At 59.6% G+C, this 20,419-nt stretch overlaps 5 protein-coding genes across 5 annotated transcripts; 3 read left to right on the forward strand and 2 right to left on the reverse strand.

Moving 5' to 3' along the window:
- Nucleotides 1-10: 10 nt before the first annotated feature.
- Nucleotides 11-6,424, reverse strand: LOC113940397 (bromodomain-containing protein 2-like; the record flags this gene model as incomplete). The annotated part of the gene is made up of 5 exons (XM_027631538.1): nt 5,084-6,424; nt 2,263-2,569; nt 620-757; nt 394-535; nt 11-68 (listed from the first exon to the last, which is right to left on the reverse strand). Coding segments are annotated over exons 1-5 (674 nt in total), but the record flags the coding sequence as incomplete, so codon positions are not given.
- Nucleotides 6,425-8,184: 1,760 nt separating this feature from the next.
- LOC113940395 (HLA class II histocompatibility antigen, DM alpha chain-like) lies at nt 8,185-10,897 on the forward strand. Its single transcript, XM_027631535.1, has 5 exons — nt 8,185-8,356; nt 9,164-9,424; nt 9,895-10,176; nt 10,578-10,703; nt 10,786-10,897. Exons 1-5 carry the CDS (start codon nt 8,281-8,283, stop codon nt 10,788-10,790), a joined length of 750 nt encoding a protein of 249 aa, XP_027487336.1. The 5' UTR covers nt 8,185-8,280; the 3' UTR covers nt 10,791-10,897.
- Nucleotides 10,898-11,895: 998 nt separating this feature from the next.
- Nucleotides 11,896-14,129, forward strand: LOC113940396 (HLA class II histocompatibility antigen, DM beta chain-like). Its single transcript, XM_027631537.1, is given in 7 exon segments — nt 11,896-12,003; nt 12,326-12,607; nt 13,020-13,105; nt 13,107-13,308; nt 13,667-13,786; nt 13,868-13,900; nt 14,008-14,129. Coding segments are annotated over 7 exon segments (777 nt in total). The 5' UTR covers nt 11,896-11,960; the 3' UTR covers nt 14,019-14,129.
- Nucleotides 14,130-14,779: 650 nt separating this feature from the next.
- Nucleotides 14,780-17,710, forward strand: LOC113940398 (40S ribosomal protein S5). Its single transcript, XM_027631539.1, has 6 exons — nt 14,780-14,862; nt 15,435-15,540; nt 15,909-16,118; nt 16,510-16,638; nt 17,099-17,197; nt 17,527-17,710. The coding sequence occupies exons 2-6, from the start codon at nt 15,436-15,438 to the stop codon at nt 17,593-17,595; spliced, it is 612 nt and encodes a 203-aa protein (XP_027487340.1). The 5' UTR covers nt 14,780-14,862; nt 15,435; the 3' UTR covers nt 17,596-17,710.
- A 284-nt stretch (nt 17,711-17,994) lies between these two features.
- On the reverse strand, nt 17,995-20,413 carry LOC113940399 (gamma-aminobutyric acid type B receptor subunit 1-like). The gene is made up of 4 exons (XM_027631540.1): nt 20,274-20,413; nt 20,008-20,136; nt 19,494-19,637; nt 17,995-19,290 (listed from the first exon to the last, which is right to left on the reverse strand). Exons 1-4 carry the CDS (start codon nt 20,292-20,294, stop codon nt 19,009-19,011), a joined length of 576 nt encoding a protein of 191 aa, XP_027487341.1. The 5' UTR covers nt 20,295-20,413; the 3' UTR covers nt 17,995-19,008.
- Between the last annotated feature and the right edge of the window lie 6 nt (nt 20,414-20,419).

Genomic DNA, 20,419 nt, shown 5'->3' on the forward strand with positions numbered 1-20,419 from the left:
AAAAAAGGGCTGGGACACCGAGGACACGGCCGGGACCTGCTGAGCTGCCGTCAGTCCCGCCAGGAGCGCTGCGAACAGGGAGAGAAAAAAAACTGGGAATGTTGCTGTTATCCCAAGGGATACCCAGGGGAAAAGGGGCTGGGGCCTCCTGGGGGCCTCCCAAAGGATACAGGGAATACATAGAAGCAAGGGTTGGAGACCCCCTGGGCCCTCCACTGTCATCCCACTGTTCCCAAGGACACAGGGAACACCTGGAGACGGGGATTGGGGACCCCCAGGAATACCAGTGTTATCCCAAAGGACACGCTGGAATACTGATGCCAGGTCTGGGGACCCCCCCCCCCACTGTCACCCTCACCCATTCCCAACTTTTTGGGCCCCCCTTTTCCTCACCTGCCGCCCTGGATGCCCCCTTTTTATGGCTGTTCTTGGCCACGGGCACCACGATCTCCTGCTCCTCCGGAGGCATCTGTGCCACCTTCTGCAGGAAGATCTTCTCCAGGGTCTGCGCCATCAGCACGATGTCATCCGTGGGCTGCGGGAATCGTTGGATCTGGAGTCAGGGAACGCCAGGCACGACTTTTGGGAGGTGCCAGGGGTGTTTTGGGGGCGGTCCCACCTTGTTGTAGATGTAGCAGTTGGTGAACATGGTGTTGAAGTCCTGCATGCACTCGGCTGCCCCCCAGTAATAGTTGTTCTCCAGGCGCCTCTTGATGGTTCCCATATCCATGGGCTGCTTGATGATCTTGTGGTAATCCTGGGAAAACAGTGACAACGGGGATCGGGGGGTCACAGCGGGGTCGCTCGTGTTCAGCTGGGGTGGAAGGGGGGGAAGGGGAGGAATTCCCTGTGGATGTGGTGGGAATGACTGGGAATGTAGTGGGAAGCGGCTCCAAAGGGGGGGTTCGGGGTGGTCAGAGGGGTGGGAGCAGCTGGGAGGCGACACAGGAGTGGGAGTGGGGATTTAAGGGGGATTTGAGCTGAATTTAAGGGGAATTTAAGCTAAATTCAAGGGAAGTTTAAGCTAAATTTCAGGTGGATTAAAGCTAAAGTTGAGCTGAATCCAACCTAAACTTGAGGTGGATTTAAGCTTAACTTGAGATAGGTTTAAGCTAAACTTGAGGTGGATGTAAACTAAATTTAGGAGAAATTTAAGATAAACTTGAAGTGAATTGAAGCTAAATTCAAGGTGACTTGAAGCTAAATTGAACCCAGATTTAAGCTAAATTTAAGGAAAACTTAAGTTGAACTTAAGGTGGAATTAAGCAAAACTTAAGGCAAATCGAAGATGAACTTATGGTGGATTTAAACTAAGTTCAAATGAATCTAAGCTACATTTAAAGTAGATTTATATTGAATTTAAGATGAATTGAAGGTAAACTTAAGGTGAGTTAAGGTTAAACTTCAGATGAAGTTAAGCTAAATTTCAGGGGAATTAAAACCATATTGAAGGTGGACTGAAATTAAACATAAAGTGAATTTAAACTTAACTTAAGATAAATTGCACCAAAGTTTAAGGTGGTTTTAAGCCAAATTAATGCAAGCTTTAAGGGAAACAAAAACAGAATTCAAGCTAAACTTAAGGTGGATTTATAACAAGGATTGAAACCAAATCTAAGGTGGACGTAAGCTAAACTTAAGATGAATTAAAGCCAAGCTTCAGCTGCATTTAAGCTAAACTTAAGGTGAGTTAAAGATAAACTTACCAGGAACCTAACCTAAATTTGAAGGTAAACTACAGCAAATTTAAAGTGAGTTTAAACTAAACCTATCTTGACCTGAACCTAAATTGAAGGTGAGTCGAAGGGCAATTAAAATCAAATTTCAGGGGGCAATTTAAACTGGGCTTAAGTCGAGCTTAAACCGAATGGGAAGAGCAACCCCTCCGGTTTGAATTTACCTCCTCGGGCTTTAACTCCTTGGGCGCCACAGGTGCCTTAAATTTGGGGGCCTCGGGATGTCTTCTACAAACTCATGGATGGGAGACATCTGCAAAATGCATTCAGGGCACAAGAGATTAGGTCGGGAAGCGCCGGGAATATCCCTCATCCATAACTTTGTAGGGACATCGGGATCCCTCCTCCGGGATAGCGGGAGCCCTGGGGGTGGATGTAGGATGGGATAACGGGGTGACACCTGTGGCCGAGCGGGATTAAAATAAAAGCTGGATCTACCTCTGCCTGAGTGGGAGTAAGGACTGGGGGGAGGGGAGGGGTCGCACACCCACACGGAATTCCCGGCATTCCCACCCTCAGGAATTACCGGCAGGCCCAGCTTGACGGCGTCCACGGGCTGGCGGAAGGGCCACGCGAACTGGTGCTTCCACAGCGCCTTCATCACCACCTTGTGCAGGTACTGGAGCTGGTTGGTGATCCGACCGGGTTTTTTGGGATTGGAAACCTCGGGAGGCGGCGGATTGGCCTGAGGGTTGGGAAGGGCGGGAGCCGAGGCCATGGTGGGGCTCTCGAAGCCCTCGTAGAGCAGCGAAGGTTTGCGGATCCGCTTCCCGGGAGTCGACTCCGTCGGCGTCGCCAGCGCCATGAGCCCGGCATTGCCCTCCCCCAGGAGCCTGCGAGGGAGGGGAGAACACGTGGGATTCAGGGAGGGGATTCGGGAGAGTCCCGGAAGAACCGCTATGGAGCACCACCGCGTTCCCGTTACCACCGTTCAGATCTTTGGGGATGAGGGGGAGCTTCCCAAGGGAATTCTGGCCACGAACCCCCATGGATTCTGCCCAGGAGCTCCCATGGATTTCAGCCATTAACTCCCAGGAATTTCAGCCCTGAACCCCCATGGATTCTGCCTGGGAGACCCCATAATCCCCCCCCAGGAATTCTGTCCATGAAGTCCTGGGCATTTCAGCCCTGAACCCCCATGGACTTGGCCACAAACCGCCAGGAATTCCAGCCACGAACTCATGGGAATTTCGGCCCTGAACTCCCATGGATTTTGTCGTGAACCCCCAGTAATTCTTCCCAGGAGCTCCTATGGATTTATTGCCCTTCCCCAGGATCCTGTGGGGAGGGGAGGAGACACACAGGGGTTAAGGGAAAAGGGGGATGGATCTGCTTCCCAGAATTCTCAGGAGAGAGTTCGGGAAGAAGCTGACACTGCTCCTTGAGCTGCTATCAGGGCCAAAGCAGCACCGTTACCACTGTCCAGATCTTTGGGATGAAGAGGAGCTTCCCATGGGAATTCTGGTCGTAAACCCCCATGGATTCTGCCGACAAGCTCCCACAGATTTCAGCCATGAACTCCCAGGAATTCTGGCCATGAACTCCTAAGAATTTCAGCCACAAACCCCACGGATTTTGGCCAGGAATACCCGGGAATTTTAGCTGCAAACTTCTGTGAATTTTGGCCATGAACTCTCGGGAATTTCGGACAGGATCTCCCATGGATTTCAGCCACGAACCCCCAGGAATTCTGGCCGTGAACTCCTGGGAATTTCAGACACGAACCCCCGTGGATTCTGCACAGGAGCTCCCATGGATTTCAGCCACGAACCCCCAGGAATTCTGGCCCTGAACTCCCAGGAAGTTCAACTCCAAACCCTCGCAGATTTTGCCATGAAATCCCATGCATTCCACCCATGAACTCCTGTGGATTTCAGCCACAAACCCCCAGGATTCTGTCCACAAGCTCCCAGGAATGTCCAGGAATTGCACTGATTTCTGGGAAAAATCAGTGGTTTAGAGCAATCATCAGCATTTTAGAGCAACAACGGGTCTGAGAGTCCTGAAATATCCAGAAAAAAGGAAAATTACGGAAAACAAACCCAGAAATGCCACAGTGGTCATGGGGACCCCCGGGACACCACCACCAAGGTTTGGGGGGATCCCTGGAACAGGATCCCCCAGGACACAGATTCCAAGGCTCCAGGGACCCCCAGAACACCCCCATCAAAGCTCCAGGGACTCCCAGAACAACACCACCAAGCTTTGGGGGGGGGTCCCACAACAGGGACCCCCAGGACAGTGATTCCAAGGCTCCAGGGACACCCAGGACACCAACACCAAGGTCTTGGGGGGGTCCCAGAACAGGAACCCCCAGGCACCAATCCAAAGGCTCCAGGGACCCCCAAGACCCCCCAAAATTCCAGCTGTTCCCACAACCAGCTCCTGGTCGAGCTCTTGAGCCTCTCCCCCAGCTCAGCTTTAGGGGGGCTGGGACCTCCTTTTTTCCCTGAGCTGACCTCTGGGTGACCCCAGGAGTGTCCCCAAGGGTACGACCCCCCCATGATAAGGACAGAGTGACCCCCAGGGCCACTGTCACAGCTTGGGGGGGTCCCACAGTGTCACTGTCACAGCACGAGGCTCCCTCAGGGTCACAATGTCGGGGTCACATCCCGTGGGGGTCCCAAAGTGTCACAAGGTGAGGGTCCCACTGTATTGGGATGACACAACCTGGGGGTCCCATAGTGACGCTGTCACGACACTGGGGTCCCACTGCACGGGGGTCCTACAGTGCCACAACGTGAGAGTCCCACAATGACACTGCTATGGCTTGGGGGTCCCACAGTATCACAACATGGGGGTCTCAACATGGGGATTCCATAGGAACACTGTCACAGCTTGGGGTTCTCAGTGACACAATGTGGGGGTCCCACCATGACACTGCCACAGCATGGGGGTCTCATGTGGGGGGTCCCACCATGACACTGCCACATCTTTGGGGTCCCTCAGCGTCACAACATGGGAGTCCCACTGTGTTGGAGTGACACAACCTGGGGGTCCCACAATGACACCTTCCCACCCTGTGGAGGTCCCACAGTGCCACTGTCATGACATGGAGGTCCCACAATGACACTGTCACAGTGTGGGGGTCCCAACTTGGGGGGGTCTCACAGTGCCACAAGGTGAGGGTCCCACAGTGACACTGTCACAATACGGGGATCCCACTGCATGGGTATTCCAGTGTCACAAGGTGGGGGGTCCCACCTTGTGGGGATCCCACAGTGACACAACACGGGGGTTCCACCAAGCCCCAACCCCACAACGCACCCTCCTCCTCCTCTACGTAAACCCAAAACACGCCCTTCCCACCCCAAAACCCCTTTAGTCCCCCCCCACAAAGCACCTACTTGCTCTGGGGATTCACATTCTGCAACATCCCGACGGCTCCGTGCGCGGCCCGCGGGCCCTCGTCTCCTCTTCCTCCTCCTCCTCCTCCCGCCGTCTCCTCCGACGACCCCCCCACTTTGCCCGGCCAAAGCTCCGCCGCTCGCGGCCCAGTGGGGGCCCCCCCCCGTCAGCGCATCCCCGGCGGGATGAGGACGGGGAGGGGATCGGGAGGCGAGCCAGGAGCCCCCCCTTTCCTCTATCTAATTAATTTTCCCTTAGGAGACGATGCCGGGACCCTCCCACGGCCTCAACATCCACGGGCGCGGCGAAAATGGCGGCGAGCGCTGAGGGGATGCAACGGGGGGGTAGTGGAGGGGAGCGGGGGGGTCCTCTCTTCGGAGCTTCACCGGGAGGCACAAACCCTTCGCGACGCGCTCGATACAACCCTCGGCGAGTCGCTCGGAGCCCGGAGCACCCGCAAGGACCGCAGACAAGGCGCTGAGCCGCGGGGAGGCCGGTGGATGACGGCGGATCGACGGGATCAGCGGCCGCGCTCCATCTTGGCTCGCTGAGGGAGGTGAAGGGGGGGGAAGGAAGAGGAGGACGAGGAGGCGGCCGCTCGCCGCCGGTGGCCGCAGGCAGGGGTCGCTGCGGAGGCCGGGGAGGGTTTCCCCCCCTCGGAGCTCCTCCGGGGGGATGGAGCCGAGAGAGGTTGGTTGCTTTTTTTTTTTTTTGAAGGGGCCGCCCCTCTGCGCGCTCTCTCTCGCTCGCTCTCTCTGCCGCGGCCCGACCAGCTCCGTCCCCTCGTCCACCGCGAAATGGCGCCGCTTGGCCTGCCCCCGCCCGCCCTTATATAGACGCGACCGACCTCCCCATTGGCCGCCGACACCGCTGACGTCACGAACCCGCCCCTCCCCACCCAACCGTAGCCTCATTGGGCGGTGGCACTTCCAACATCGCATTCTCATTGGCCGACTGGCGCGTCAATCACCCCTACCTCCACCCGTACGACCCCCCCTCCCCGCGCGGCTTTTCCGCCCGGCGCCTTCACTGAGAGCGGGCGGCGCCCTCGGCGCCCATTGGTCGGCGCCACCGCCCGCCGCTCGGTGGTTGGCCGAGGGGCAGCGAGGTGGGCGGGGAGAAGGGCGGCGGTTGGCGCTGAGGGGAGGGGGGAAAGAGGTGCCGCCATCTTGAATGGCGGCGGCGGCGGCCGCGAGCGGGCGGGCGGACAATGAGCGCGGCCCTCCCGGGCGGCCTCTCCGCGTCCCCCCTTCTCCTCCGCTCCACCGAGCACCATGGGGACCCCAGTTCCGCCCTCACCCCCCTCGCGGCGCTCGCGAACTCTTTAACACTCACTTGACCCGCGCACCGCCACCTGCCTCCCCCGCTCTCCACGGGTTCCCAGGGGTCGCCAACGCCTCCCTGGTCACACGCGGGACACCACAACCCCCACGGACGCGCCGCTGCCGTGGCCGCTAGCCCGGATTAAGCCGCGATAAACCTCTCCCCTCCAATCCCCCCACACCTCTCACCCCGCAACCCTGAGGGCCCCGCTCCCGCGGGAGGGGCTTCAGCGCCCGCTCCCCTGCACGGGAACCCCCCAAACCCCTTCACGGAATGTAAAGGGGTCGCATTCTTCAATTCTTCCCAGCCTCCCCCCCCCCTCCGAACTCCACAGGGCTCGTGGAGGTCTCCGAATCCCGTGCGATCCCTCCCTTCCCCACCCCCCCGCCAACGCCGTGACACAGCACTTGGGGCCGCGCCCGCCGCCGCCGCCCCCGCGCGAACACCCAAACATGGCGCTTTTCGCCCCAAACCGCCGCCCCCGCCGCGCGCACAAAGCCGGGCCCCCAGCTGTCAATCAAGGCGACCCGCACCTCCCATTAGTTGAAGTGAAGCCCGAGGGGCGGGACATCGCTTGATTGACAGCTCGCCACCCCCACGTGACCTCCCCCGCCCCTCACCGTCGGGGAGGGGGCAGGGCGAGGCCGCCCCCCCCAAAAAAAACTTCCCCAAAAATCACTCACCTGAGGGGCCCCCGCGCCTGGCCGCGACCCCCGCGCCCGGCCCCGCTTCATCCGCGCCCCTCCCGCCCCGAAAAGCCCCATTTTGGAGGCAAAAAAGGTGAAAAAAAACCATCCCGGGGCAGAAAAGGGAGCCACGCGCTACGTCACCCGCGCTGCGATTGGCTGCCTGCGGTCACGTGCCCCCCCCGCGGCTCCCACGGGCCCACATTCATGGGGCCCCCCCCGAGGGGCTCCGCGGGGTCTTAGTGCCCCGCGCATGCGCAGTGCGGTCCCGCTGCAGTGGTGCGGGGGGACCCACGGGGGTCTCGGGGCGGTGGGGGTTCCACGACATTCGGGGGGGGGGTTCCACGATATTCGGGGGGGGGGGGTTTCCACGACATTCCAGGGGTGACCCCACGAGAGTCCGCGACATTCCAGGGGGGCAGCGCTGGGATCTGGGGGGGGGGGGGGTGTCAGGTGAGGGGCACCCACGAGGGGTGGGGGGGATCCACGATATTCCAAGGGGGCAGCGCTGGGATCTGGGGGAGTGTCAGGTGGGGTGGGAAGGGTGTGGGGGCACCCGCGGGGGACCCTCGGGGCACCCACGGGGTAATTTGGGCTCCCGAGTATTCTGGGGTGACCCCACGGGTGTCCACGACATCCCAGGAGTCCCCACTGGCACCCATGGGGGGTTCAGGTGAGGTGCGAGGTGTGGAGGGCACTCACGGGGGGGTTGGGGGGGACGTGAGATGACCCCACGGGTGTCCACGGTATTCCAGGGGTCCCTCCCGAACCCCCGCGCACCCGTCGGTGCGCCCTAATTATCACGACACCGCTGAATTAACCACTGTGACGTCCCCTCCGCGTGTCAGGAGGGAGGACAAAGCTTGGGGGTCCCCCAACTTGAAGGGGGGTCCCCAAAGCTTTGTCCTCCCTCCTGACACGCGGGGGGGACGTCGCGGGGATCCTCCCGTGACCCCCTCGGCGACTCCGTGGCTCTGTCACCTCAATCGCGCTCGCCTTGAGGCTTCTCCACCCGGCAACAAGTGACGCGGCGGCAACAGAGCGCTCCCATTGGTCAGTGCGTCCGGGGGGCGGGGCGGGAGTTTGGGAGGAGGTTTTTGGGGGCTTTGGGGAAGAGTTTTTGGGAGGGTTTGGGGGAGTTACGCGGCGGGGCCTCCCCACCCCAACTGTGGCCTCACGGCGCGGGAATGGGCGGCAGTTTTTGGGGGCTCCTGGCCCCGCTGCTCGGGGGGCTTTTGGGGGTCGCCGCCGCCGTCACCCCCGGTAGGAAGGGGAAGGGGAGAGGGGGAGGGAGGGAGGGAGAGAGGGAGGGAGGAGGGGAGGCTTTGGGGGTAGGGGGGGTGAGGGGGTGATCCCCTGCCCGCAACCAGCTGTGTACCCCTGCCTGTACCTCTGCCTGTACTTCTGGGTTATCCTGCCTAAATCCCTGCCTGTACCTCTTCCTGTACCCCGTGTTATCTCCCCTAAATCCCTGCCTGTACCTCTGCCTGTACCCTCGGTTATCCCCCCTAAATCCCTGCCTGTACCCCCCACCTGCACCCCCTTCCCTGTTCCTCCTTCCCTGTTCCTCCTTCCCTCCCCTTTTTCTGTTCCCTCTTCCTTGTTCCCCTTTTTCCTGTTCCCCTTTTCCCTCCCCCTTTTCTTCCTTTTTTTCTCCCCCTTTCTTCCCCTTTTTTCTACTCCTTTTTTTACTGCCCTGAACCCCCTCAAATCCCCCCCAAACTACCCCAATTCCCATCCAAATCCCCCCAGCACCCCTCAAATCCCCCCTAAATCCTTCCCAATCCCCCGTAAACTTCCCCAATCCCCCCCAAAGTCCCCCAGTTCCCCCCCCAAATCCTCCCCAATTCCCCCCAGAGTCCCCTAGTTCCCCCCAAATCCCCCCAGGATCCCCCAACCTACCCCAATTCCCATCCAAATCCCCCCCAGGACTCCCTCAAATCCCCCCCAAACTCCCACAATTCCCCCCAACATCCCCTCCAAATCCCACCAAATCCCCCCTGAACCCCCTCAAATCCCCCTAAATCCCCCCCAAATCTCCCCAACTCCCCCCTGTGCCCCCCCCCCCAGAGCCCCCCACCCACCTCCTGGCCGAGGTTCTCACCTGCCAACCGGACACCCCTTCCCTGGACCTTTCCCTCACCTTGGACGGGCAGCGACTCTACAGCTTCGACTTCCCGGGATCCCAGTGGTTCCCGGCACTCCCGGACCTGCCCCCCCTGCCCCCAGACCTGGAGACCCCCCCGGAGCTGCGCCTGGACGTGGAGCTGTGCCGGGGTGTCCTGGACGGGCTCGGCCGCTCGGCCGCCGGGGTCCTGCCCCAGGCCAGGGGTCGGTGACAGAGGGGACACCGGGGGGTCAATGGAGCACCGTCCTGCTGGGGGGGATGGCGGATTGAGGAGGAATTTGGGGGGGGTGACGGGGGCGACACCCCCAGGTCAGTGGATCCGTGGAATCCCAGGTGTCCCCCAAGAAGATGGGGATGAAAGGATGGAAGAACTTGGGGGAAGAAGGGATGGAGACGAGGGAAGAACTTGGGAATGGAAGAACTTTGGGGGTGGGAGGGATGGAGGAACTTGGGGATGGAAGGATGGAGAGAATGGGAAAACTTAGGGATGGAAAAGACCTGGATTCAGAAAAAAAACCCTGGCTTCAGCGAAAAGCTCAACCCTGAGGCTGGGATTGGAGGTTCCCCCACCCCTGGAGCCCCCCAAGGTCAGGAATCAGGGCGGGATGTCCCTTTGGGATGGGACCCTTTGGAGGTCCCATCCCACCATTTTTATGGGATGCAATCCCCACAGGAATGCCGGTGGCCCAAGTGTTCCCGGCACTGCCGCTGACGCTGGGTGAGGCCAACACCCTGCTGTGCCTGGTGGAGAACGTCTTCCCGCCAGCCCTGGACATCACCTGGACCCGGGGGGGTGTCCCCGTCACCCGGGGGGTCACCCAGGGGCCCTTCACCCCCACCCCGGAGCTCACCTTCTGGAGCTTGTCCCGCCTGGAAGTGACCCCGGAGCGCGGGGACATCTTTGCCTGCCTGGTGACCCCCCGGGGGGACAACGCCTCGGTGGTCACCTACTGGGGTGAGAGGGCAGCACTGGGAGGGGGGACACCACGGCGTGGGGGACACACCTGGGGGGGGTCCTGGTTCTGGTCCCAGTCCTGGTTCTTCTGGTCCTGATCCTGGTCCCAGTCCCAGTTCTGGTCCTGTTCTCAGTCTTGGTCCCAGTTCTGATCCTGGTCCCGGTGCCTAATCCTGGTCCTTTTTCTGGTCCTTGTCCTGATCCTGGATCTGATCCAGGTCCTGTTCCTGCTCCCAGTCCCAGTTCTGGTTGTGGTCCTTGTCCCAGTTTTGATCCTGATCCTAGTCCTGGTCCTGATCCTGATCCCAATTCTGGTCCTGCTCCTGGTCCTTGTCCCCATCCTGCTCCTGCTCCCAGTCCCAAAGCCACTGCCTCTCCTGAGCCATGTCCCGTTCCTGCAGTGCCCCCGGAGCCTCTGGAGGTGCCGGAGCTGCCGATGGTGCTTTGTGGGGCCGCGATGGCGCTCGGGGGGGTCCTGGGGCTCCTGGGGCTCTCCCTGCTCCTGCTTTCCCGGACGGATCCCCAAGGTACATTGTGGGGGATCCCCCGAGGGGAGGGAGGGGCCTCGGGAATGTCCCTGACCCCCCCTCTTTGTGCCCCCTCACGCAGGTTGAGCAGAGGACGGAGAAGCTGGGAATCTGGGAGGGGGACGAAGAACTGGAATGTTCCCGACCCCCAATTCCCATCATCCCAAATAAACTCTCCCCTTGGTTACGGCTGAGCTTGTGTCCTCGTGTATTCGTCCTGTTCCAAAGCCATTCCTTGACTTTTTCCACTGGGAAAGGTGGGATGTGACCCCTTGGTGTGTGATTTTGGGGTTCATCCTATTCCAGAGCCATTCCCAGAGGCTTTCCCAGCTGGAAAAGGTGGCCAATCTTGGGATTTATCCCAAATCCAGAGCTGTGTCCCAATTTTCCCACTGGGAAATGTGGGATGTGGCCCACTGGTGGCTGATCTTGGGGGATTTATCCCATTCCAGAGCCATTCCCAGAGTTTTCCCACTGGGAAAGGTGGCATGTGACCTGTTGGTGGCTTCTCCAGTCCTGATCCTGATCCTGGTCCCAATCCTTGTTCTGGTCCTAGTCCTGGCTCCAGTCTTGATTCTGGTCCTGGTCCCAGTTCTGCTCTTGGTCCTGATCCTGGTCCTTGTCCCAGCCCTAATCCTGGTCCTGATCTTGGTATTAGCCCTGGTCCCTAGTCCTGGTCTCAGTCCTTGTCCCAGTCCTGATCCTGGTCCCAGTCCTGGTCCTGGTCCCGGTCCCAGTTCTGATCCTGGTCCTACTCCTAGTCCTGCTCCTGGTCCTGATCTTGGTCTTTATTCCAGTCCTGATCCTGGTCCCAGTCCTGATCTTGATCCTAAGACCAGTCCTGAGTCCTGGTCCTGGTCCCTAGTCCTGGTCCCGATCCTGATCCAGTCCTGATCCTGGCCCTGGTCCTGATCCTAGTCCTGGCCCTGATCCTGATCCTAGTCCTAATCCCACTCCCAGTTCTGCTTCTGGCCCTGATCCAGGTCCCGGTCCTGATCCTGATCCCAGTCCCGGTTCTGCTCCTGGTCCCGGTCCTGCCCCCGCTCCCGCTGCTGATCCCGGTCCTGGTCCCATCTAAGTCCGGCCCGCGGCGGCCTCGGGCGGGTCCTGCCCGGCAACCGGTGACGCGCCTCGGCTGCCGCCGCTCATTGGCTGTGCCGCTCATTGGCTGTGCCCTTAGGCGGGGTTTAAGGCTCGGGCCGGGCTCGGGGGTCCGGGCGGGTCTCAGAGCGCGGCCGGACCCCCCCAGACTCCGCGATGTTGGTGCTGCTCGTCCTGGTCCTCGGGACCCCCCGCGCAGGTGGGATTTTGGGGGGAATTTTTGGGGGCAAAGGGGAGTGTTTTGGGGGAGCTCAGTCCTGTGGGACCGTGGATTTGGGGGGAGTGGAATAAGGGGGGGGGGTTGAGGGGATTCATTTTATGGGGGCAAGGGGGTGGGTTTGGGGAACCCCAAACCCGCGGGCTCCAAATCCTCCCAAATCTCCCCAAATCCCCCCCTATATCCCCCCCCAAATCCCCCCATATCCCACTCAGACGCCCTCAAACTCCCCCAAATCCCCCCCAAACCGCCCCAGATCCCCTCAAATCCCCCCTAAACCCCCCCCAAATCCCTCCCCCCACAGGCGCCTTCGTGGTCCAGGTGGCCAGTGAGTGCCCCGTGCCGGCCACCAACGGCTCCTTCGACCTCACCCTCCTCTTCAACAAGCTCCCCCTGGTCTGCGTGGACTCCCAGGGCCCTCCCAAATTTGTGCCCTGCGCGGGGGGGGGTCCCCTGGAGCCCATCGGGGCCCGACTGGCCGAGAAGCTCAACGGGGACTCCCAGTGGGGGGAGAGGCTCCGGAAAAGGGGGGAGGTCTGCACCCAACTGCCCCCAAAAGTGTGGGGGGACACGGCCCAGAGGAGGGGTGAGAGTCTGGGGGGATATGGGGGGATTGGGAATGAGAGAATAGGGAATGGAGGGGGGTTATGGAAGGGATTCCATGGGGGCGTTGGGAGTGGGGAGATTGGGAACCGGGGGAATGGGACTGGGGGAGGATTGGGAATGGGAGAACTGGGAATGGAGGATGGGAATTGAAGGATTGAGAACAGGAAGGTGGGAATGGGGAATTGGGAATGGGGGGGTTTTATGGGGGGGATTCCATGGGGGTCTTTGGGAACGGGGGGGGGGGGGATTAGAAATGAGTCCCCCCATGAGGTTTATGGGGGGATTGGGAACAGGGGGTTTCATGGGGGGATTCTGGGGGGATCTGGGAATGGGATCAGCTCTACCTAACCTCATCCCACCCCCCATCCCCCCAACCCCCCCCTTTATCCCAGTGCCCCCCAAAATCCTCATCGTCCCCTCGGCGCCGGGGAACGCCCAGACCCCCCTTGTCCTGACGTGCCACGTGTGGGGCTTTTACCCCCCCCGAGCTGAGCCTGGCCTGGCTCAGGAACGGGGTGGTCCTGGAGCCCCAGGGCCCCCCCGGGCCCCCCCCGATCGTCCCCATGGGGGATTGGAGCTACAGGAGCGAGGGGACCCTCGAGGTGACCCCCGAGCCCGGGGACACCTTCACATGCTTGGTGCAGCACCCGAGCCTCAAGCAGCCCCTCCTGGAGGACTGGGGTGAGCATTTGGGGGGCTTGGGGGGGTTTTGGGGGGTGGGGGCGGCGGGGCCACCCCCCTGGTAGGTGTTGGGGGGGGGGGGGGGGTAAAGTCACCCCAAATCCTCCTGGAACACCTCAAATATTCCCAGAACCCACCAAAGGCACGCCCCAAAAGCCCATTAGACCCCCCAGGACCCCCCCAAATCCTGCCAGAACCCCCCAAAGATTCACCTCAAAATCTCATCAGACCCCCCAAAATTGTCCCAGACCCCCCAAAAGTCTGTAAGACCCCCCAAAACACCCCATAATCCCCCCAGCCCCCCTAAAACCCTTCCCAGCCCCCCCTAAACCCCCCTAACCCTCCTGTTCTACCCCAGCTCCAGGCCTGTCCCCACGGCTGTCCCTGCTGGTGGCCTTGGCTACCCTGGCCGTGGTTTTGGGGCTCCTCCTCTTCTCCTTCGGCCTCTGGAGGTACCAGAAGAAGGCCCCAATTCCAGGTGAGACCCCTGGGGGCCACAAGAGGGGGTGGTCTTGGTGTGACAACCCCGCCCTGAGCACCGTGTCCCCCCTCTTTGCAGGTTACACTCCTCTGCCAGGTGACAACTGTGCAGGTAAAGGACACCCCCCCCACCCCGAATGGTCCCGAATGGCCCCAAATGGGGGCCCCCAGCCCCCCCTGGGGATGCCCCCCCTTCTGCCACCCCCTGTCCCCCTCCAGGCAGCATCTGAGGACCCCCAGGACTCCCAGGACAGCGACATTGAGTCTGTGACAGATTCCAAGCCCCCCAACCCCCCAAAATGTCCCCAAAAAATGGAAATAAAGATGCTCCTTTGTGACAGTCATTTTGGGGTTGGCTGTGACATGAGGGACACTTGTACGACACCCACCCCCCCCCCTCCAGGGGGGTGCCCGACTTTCCTTTGCCCTTTTTCCTGCCTTTTTCACCCCAGAAACCTCCCGAGAGATCTGCCTAGCAACCGGTGACGCCACGGAGACGCGGGCCTTGATTGGTCTATGGGAGGCGGCCCCGCTCCTTGTCCACCCGCGAGAGCCCCGTGAGGCTTTCGGGGCTTTCTGACGCGACTCTGTCCCCTCCGCGCGTGTTTATGCCCCTCTGTAGGGTCACTCTGTGCCTCCCACGCCTGTTTTTGTCCCTTTATAGTGAGTTTTTACGCCTCTCGCGTGGGCGAGAGCCCTCAAGAAATATGGCGGACATGGCTTCATGCGCATGCTGATGAGACTCCCCCCCTTTGGCGCCTTTAGGGCTCCCTGATCCCACTCTGTCCCCTTCGCGCGTGTTTTTAGCCCTCTACTGTGAAATGACTCCGCTTCATGGCGGCAAGCACCCTCAACAAATATGGCGGCGTGTGGGCGAGCGCCCTCAACAAACATGGCGGCCGCAGCTTGCGCATTGAGGCCAGAGTAGGCGGAGTGAGGGCAGGAAGGGCGGAAGAGCAACGTCATGTTGAAGTTTGCGCATGCGCAATCGGAAGCGAACCCGAGCCCTTCCATAAGAGGCCGGGAAGCCCCATCGGCCCTCCTTTCCTCGGTCGGAGTCAGGACCGCCGCCATGTGAGCGGGGAAAGGGGGGGAAAGCGGGAATTCTGAGGGGAAAAGTGGGATTTTTGAGGGGGAAAATGAGATCGGGGGGTGAGGGGGAGTCCTGAGAAGGGATTTAGGGGGGGTCGAGGCCGGGGGCTTTGGGGGAGGGGAGAAAAAAGGGTTTGAGGGGGGAATTGGGGGGGGGGGAAGTGGATCCTGCCGGTTTTCCTGGGATTTAATTGAAAGGGTTTGGTCGGGATTTGCAGGGTTGACGGATTTGGGAAAAAAAAGGGAGCAGAGTTGGAATGGGGGATAAAAATGTGGGAAAAGGGGGATAAAATTGTGGGAATGAGGGGAATCCACGGCGGGAAATGAGAGATTCAGAGTGTGAGAGGGGAGAAGAGGAATCCACAGCAGGAAAACGTGAAAAGAGTGGGAAAAGAGGGATCTAGAGTAGGAAACGGGGATAACGGTGGGAAAAGAGAGGGAAATGAGGGATCCAGAGCAGGAAGGGAAGGGATCTCAGTGCGATCCCGTTTTCCAAGCCCCTTCCCTGCCCCTTTTCCCACGTTGATCCCATGTTTTTCCGTGTTTTTTTCCAGCATGACCGACTGGGAGACAGCGCCAGCTGTGACCGAGACTCCGGATATCAAACTTTTTGGGAAGTGGAGCACGGATGATGTGCAGATCAACGACATCTCCCTGCAGGTGACCTGGAATTCTGGGGGGCCAGAGGGGGAAAAGGGGAATCCAGAGGAGGAGAAAAGTGGGAAAAGAAGGATGCAGAGTAGAAAAGAGGAACCCAGAGTGGGAAAAGAGAAGGAAAAGGGAGGGGAAAAGGAGGATCCAGAGTGGGCAATAGAGAAGGGAAAGGGTGGGGAAGGAAGCATCCAGAGAAGGAGAAAAGTGGGAAAAGAAGGATCCGGAGTAGAAAAAAAGAATCCATGGTGGACAAAAAAAGATCCAGAGCGGGCAAAGGAGACTCCAGAGCAGCACGACGGGCTTGTCTCTGCGTCCCTACGGAGCGGGGAGGGTCCCTGCCCCTGAACGCCTGGAATTGCTGTTGTTCCCGGCAGGATTACATCGCGGTGAAGGAGAAGTACGCCAAGTACCTCCCGCACAGCGCCGGGCGCTACGCGGCCAAGCGCTTCCGCAAGGCGCAGTGTCCCATCGTGGAGCGCCTCACCAACTCCATGATGATGCACGGCAGGAACAACGGCAAGAAGCTCATGACCGTCAGGATCGTCAAGCACGCCTTTGAGATCATCCACCTGCTCACCGGCGAGGTGGGACTTCCGTGGGAATGCGGGCGGGGGAAAAAAACAAACCCGCCTTCGAGGTCGCAACGCGCGGCTTCGAGATCGTCCGGGGGACGTGGGAATTCCGTGGGAACACGGGGGGAAATGGGTCAGAATAATGGGAGGAGGCTCAGGACCGTGGAGTGGGACTTTGGGATCATCCAGGTGCTCACTGGGGAGGTGGGAATTCCGTGGGAGTTGTTGGGATTCCGGGCGGGGGAAAAATCCCTTTGCGGTGGTGGAACGCAGCTTTGGGAGGTGGGAAAGACACGGGAACTGGGGGGGGGGGGGGGTGGGGGTTCCAGCAGAGGATTTTTTTGGGATCCGGGAGGGATATTTTGGGATCTGGAGGATCTGAATTCCCAGTTCTTCCCCCCAGAACCCCCTCCAGGTGCTGGTCAATGCCATCATCAACTCGGGGCCCCGCGAGGACTCGACTCGGATCGGCCGCGCCGGCACCGTCCGGAGACAGGCTGTGGACGTGTCCCCCCTGCGCAGGGTCAACCAGGTATCCCACAATTCCCAAAACTCCCCAGTCCTGGGATCCCCCAGTCCCAGAATCACCAAATCCTGGAATTCCCAAATCCTGGGATCTCAAATCCCGCAATCTAGGGATCCCCCCCAATCCCAGGATACCAAATACTCCAATCCTGGAATGCCTCAATCCCAGAACCGCCACATTCTGGGACCCCAAATCCCCAAGTCTCGGGATCCCACAGTCCCGGGATCTCAAGTCCCACAAACCCCTAATCTTGGAACCCCAAATCACCCAGTCCTGGGACCTCAAATCCTGGGATCCCAGAATCCCCAAATCCCAGGGGGCTCCTTAACTCTGTTCCCAGAGGGTTCCCATTCTCCCTGTTCCTGAGGAGATCTCATTATCCTTTCTTCTCCTTTTCCCCACTTCCCCCCCAAACCTCCCCTCATTCCCACTTTTCCCCCCTCATTCCCGGTTTTTCCCGTTCCAGGCCATCTGGCTCCTGTGCACGGGCGCCCGCGAAGCCGCTTTCCGGAACATCAAAACCATCGCCGAGTGTTTGGCCGACGAGCTCATTAATGCAGCCAAGGTACCCCAAACACCCCAAAACCGCCCCAAAAACCTGCTCCAGGCCTTCCCAAATAATTCCCAAATCCCCAAACCCCATAGAGCCCCCCAAAAACCCCCAAAACCGCCCCAAAAACACTCCCCCCCCTCCCCCCCCGCCCCCCCCAAAGCCCCCCCCCAACCTCCCCCCCAGACCCCAGATTCCAAGGACAGGGAATTCCCAGATCCCTGAATTTTTGGAGGGGAGGGTTGGAATGAACACCCAGACCCCCCAAACCACCCCTCAGACCCCCCAAAGCCCCTCAAAATCCTCCCCAGCCCCTCCTCAACCCCCTTTTCCCACTTTTCCAGGGCTCTTCCAACTCCTACGCCATCAAGAAGAAGGATGAGCTGGAGCGTGTGGCCAAATCCAACCGTTAGAGACCCCCTGGAATGGGGGGACCCCTCCCCAAATAAATCCATCTGTTCTCTGATCCCCCCCACCTGTCCTGGGGGTCAATTCCAAACCCCCTCCCAAAAATTCAGAATCTGGGAATTCCTTGTGCCTGGAATTTGGGATCTGGGGGGGTGTTTTGGGGGCAGGGCATTTTTAGGGATATTTTGGGTGTTAATTCCAACCTCCCTCCCAGAAAACCCAGACTCTGGGAATGCCCAAAATCTGGGACCACCCTTTCCCGAACCACTTCCCAACCATCCCAGAATTCCCAAGGCCCTTAAAACTCTGGGATGTGGCTCTGGGACCCCCCAAGTCCCAAAACAGACCCCCCACCAATCCCTCTGGACCCCGTTTTCCCTGGAAAACACCACACGAGACACTCGGGAAGAAGGAAAAGAGTCCGGTTTTCCCAGTAAAGTGCGGCTGTACAGGAGGGGCCGGACCCGGATACAACAGTCTGGGAATTTGGGAATTCTCTGGACACATGGAATTCCATCCAGATGATCCCACTGGATCCACCCCCATCCCAAAAACCCGCCCTCTGGATCCGTCCCATTCCTGAGGGATTGGGAACAACACCCTGCGTGGATTCAAAGCCGGGCTTGGAGACAAAGCCTGGACCTAAAACTTTGGGGATTCCCAGGGAATTCCCATGGGTTACAACCCTGGAATGGGATCCCAGGGTCAGGGAGCTACAGGGGATTATGGGGATTCCTGGGATGGGGAAGGGGGGGAAGGGATGGGAATTGCTACAGGTGGAGAGGGGGTAGGAAGGCACCGGGAGTAGTGTGGGATTTGTGGGATGAGTGTAGGATTTGTGGGATCACTGGGGGTTTTGGGATGAGTGTAGGATTTCTGGGATCACTGTAGGATTTTTGGGATAACTGTGAGGTGTTTGGGATAACGGGGGGGGGGGGGGTTTGGGGATGATTGTCAGGTTTTTGGGATAACTGTAGGTTTTATGGGATAACTGTAGGATTATGGGAATGCTGTGGGATTTCTGGGATAACTGGGCTTTGACTGTAGAGGAGACCGGGACAATCTTCGGGGAATTTTGGAGGGTCTTCCCACTTTTCCAACTCATCTCTTGCTCCTCCCTCTTTATTTAACCCCCTCCCACCTAATTTAAGCCCCTCCCACCCCTTTTCCACCTGATCCCAGGAAACACCTGGAACTCCTGGAAAGGGGGAAAACACCCCAAACCAGCACAATTATCCCGAAAACCTCATTAATAATTGGTCAAAGAGGCCCCGCCCCTGATCTAAGCCCCTCCCACCCCACTTTTCCATGGAATTCCCGGGGGAGCAAAACACCCCAAACAACCTCCGAGACGCCCCAAATTATCCCGAAACCCTCATTAACAATTAGCTGTCGAGGCCCCGCCCCCGGGGGAGGGGTCACTTGTAGAGGAGGTGGACGCGGCTCCCGTCGCAATTCCCGCGTCCCAACTTCTCCGCCTGCTCGGACACGAGGCAGCGCACGAGGGGCAGGTTGGGTTGGTAGAAGGGGGGTCCCGTCCCCCCTCCCCCGCCCGGGGGGGCCGCGGGGGCTCCCCCCGATCCCAGCGGGAAGTGGTTGTTGTCGCCGTTCTCCCGGGAAGGGTTGGACGGGCGGCGGCGGGAGCGGAGCTGCTGCCGGTCCTGGAGCTGCTGCCGGAGCTCCGACACCCGCTCTTCCTTCTGGGAACGGGAATCCCCCTCAGCAGGGGTCTCCCCCAACCCTCAGACCCCATCTGAGGTCCTCAAACTGTCATTTTAGGGTCCCCCAAACCCCAATTTGGGGTCCCCCAGGCCCATTTAGGGTCCCCTAAACCCCATTTGGGGTCCCAACCCCTATTTGGGGCCCCCCCCAATCCCCCCTTTGGGGTTTTCTCTCCCCCGACCTCGGCGATGATCTTCTCCAGCTCCCGGTTCTCCTTCTCCAGGAGCCGAGATTTCTCCTCCTCGTTGTTGTTGGTGGAGGATCCCGTTTTCATGGTGTCCTGCTGCTCCGACTGCCACTCCCCCCGCGTGATCAGGCGCCGCATCTGCATTTGGGGCATTTATGGGATTGACCCCAAAACAATGACTGTGGGGTCCACGGGGTGGAGGGGGGGGGGCAATAGGATGGTTCAAGGATCAGTGGGATGGCTGTAGGGTCAATGGGATCACTGTAGGGTTTACGGGATCAATGCAGGATTTTGGGTCACTGCAGGGTTTTGGGATCACTGTGGGGTCTGTGTAGTCACTGTGGGTTCTGTGGGGTCACTGTAGGATTTATAGGATCTCTGTAGGATCTACAGGATCTCTGTAGGATCTATGGGATAACTGTAGGATTTATGGGGTCACCGTAGGATTTTGGGTCACTGCAGGGTTTTGGGGTGACTGTGGGGTCTCTGGGATCGGTCCCAAGCCCACCTTGGGCACGAAGAGCACGACGAGGGTGATGTAGGACGAGAAGACGACGGCCAGCGCCGCGAAGGCGAAGGCGGCGTCCTGTTGGCTGCTCAGGATCATCGTCACCGGCGCCGTGATGAGGCAAAGCACCTGTGGGGGGGTTTTAGGGGATTTGGGGATTTGGGGTCACTCCACAGGGGCTTGGGGTCACCCTGTGGGATTTGGGGTCACCAGGTGGGGTTTGGGGTCACCAGGTGGGTTTTGGGGTGGTTTGGGGTGGTTTTTACCGCCACGTTGTAGATGGCCATGCCGACGGCGCGGTGGTCGTTGATCTTCTCGGTGGAGACGCTCTTGGTCTCATAGGCCAAGAAGATCCCAAGGAGGAGCAGGAGACCTTTGAACCCATAAAATATCCCTGGAAAAAGGGGGGGGG

Source organism: Corapipo altera, unplaced genomic scaffold, assembly GCF_003945725.1.
Source record: "Corapipo altera isolate COAL_440 unplaced genomic scaffold, ASM394572v1 129591b, whole genome shotgun sequence".
Classification (NCBI taxonomy): Eukaryota; Metazoa; Chordata; class Aves; order Passeriformes; family Pipridae; genus Corapipo; species Corapipo altera.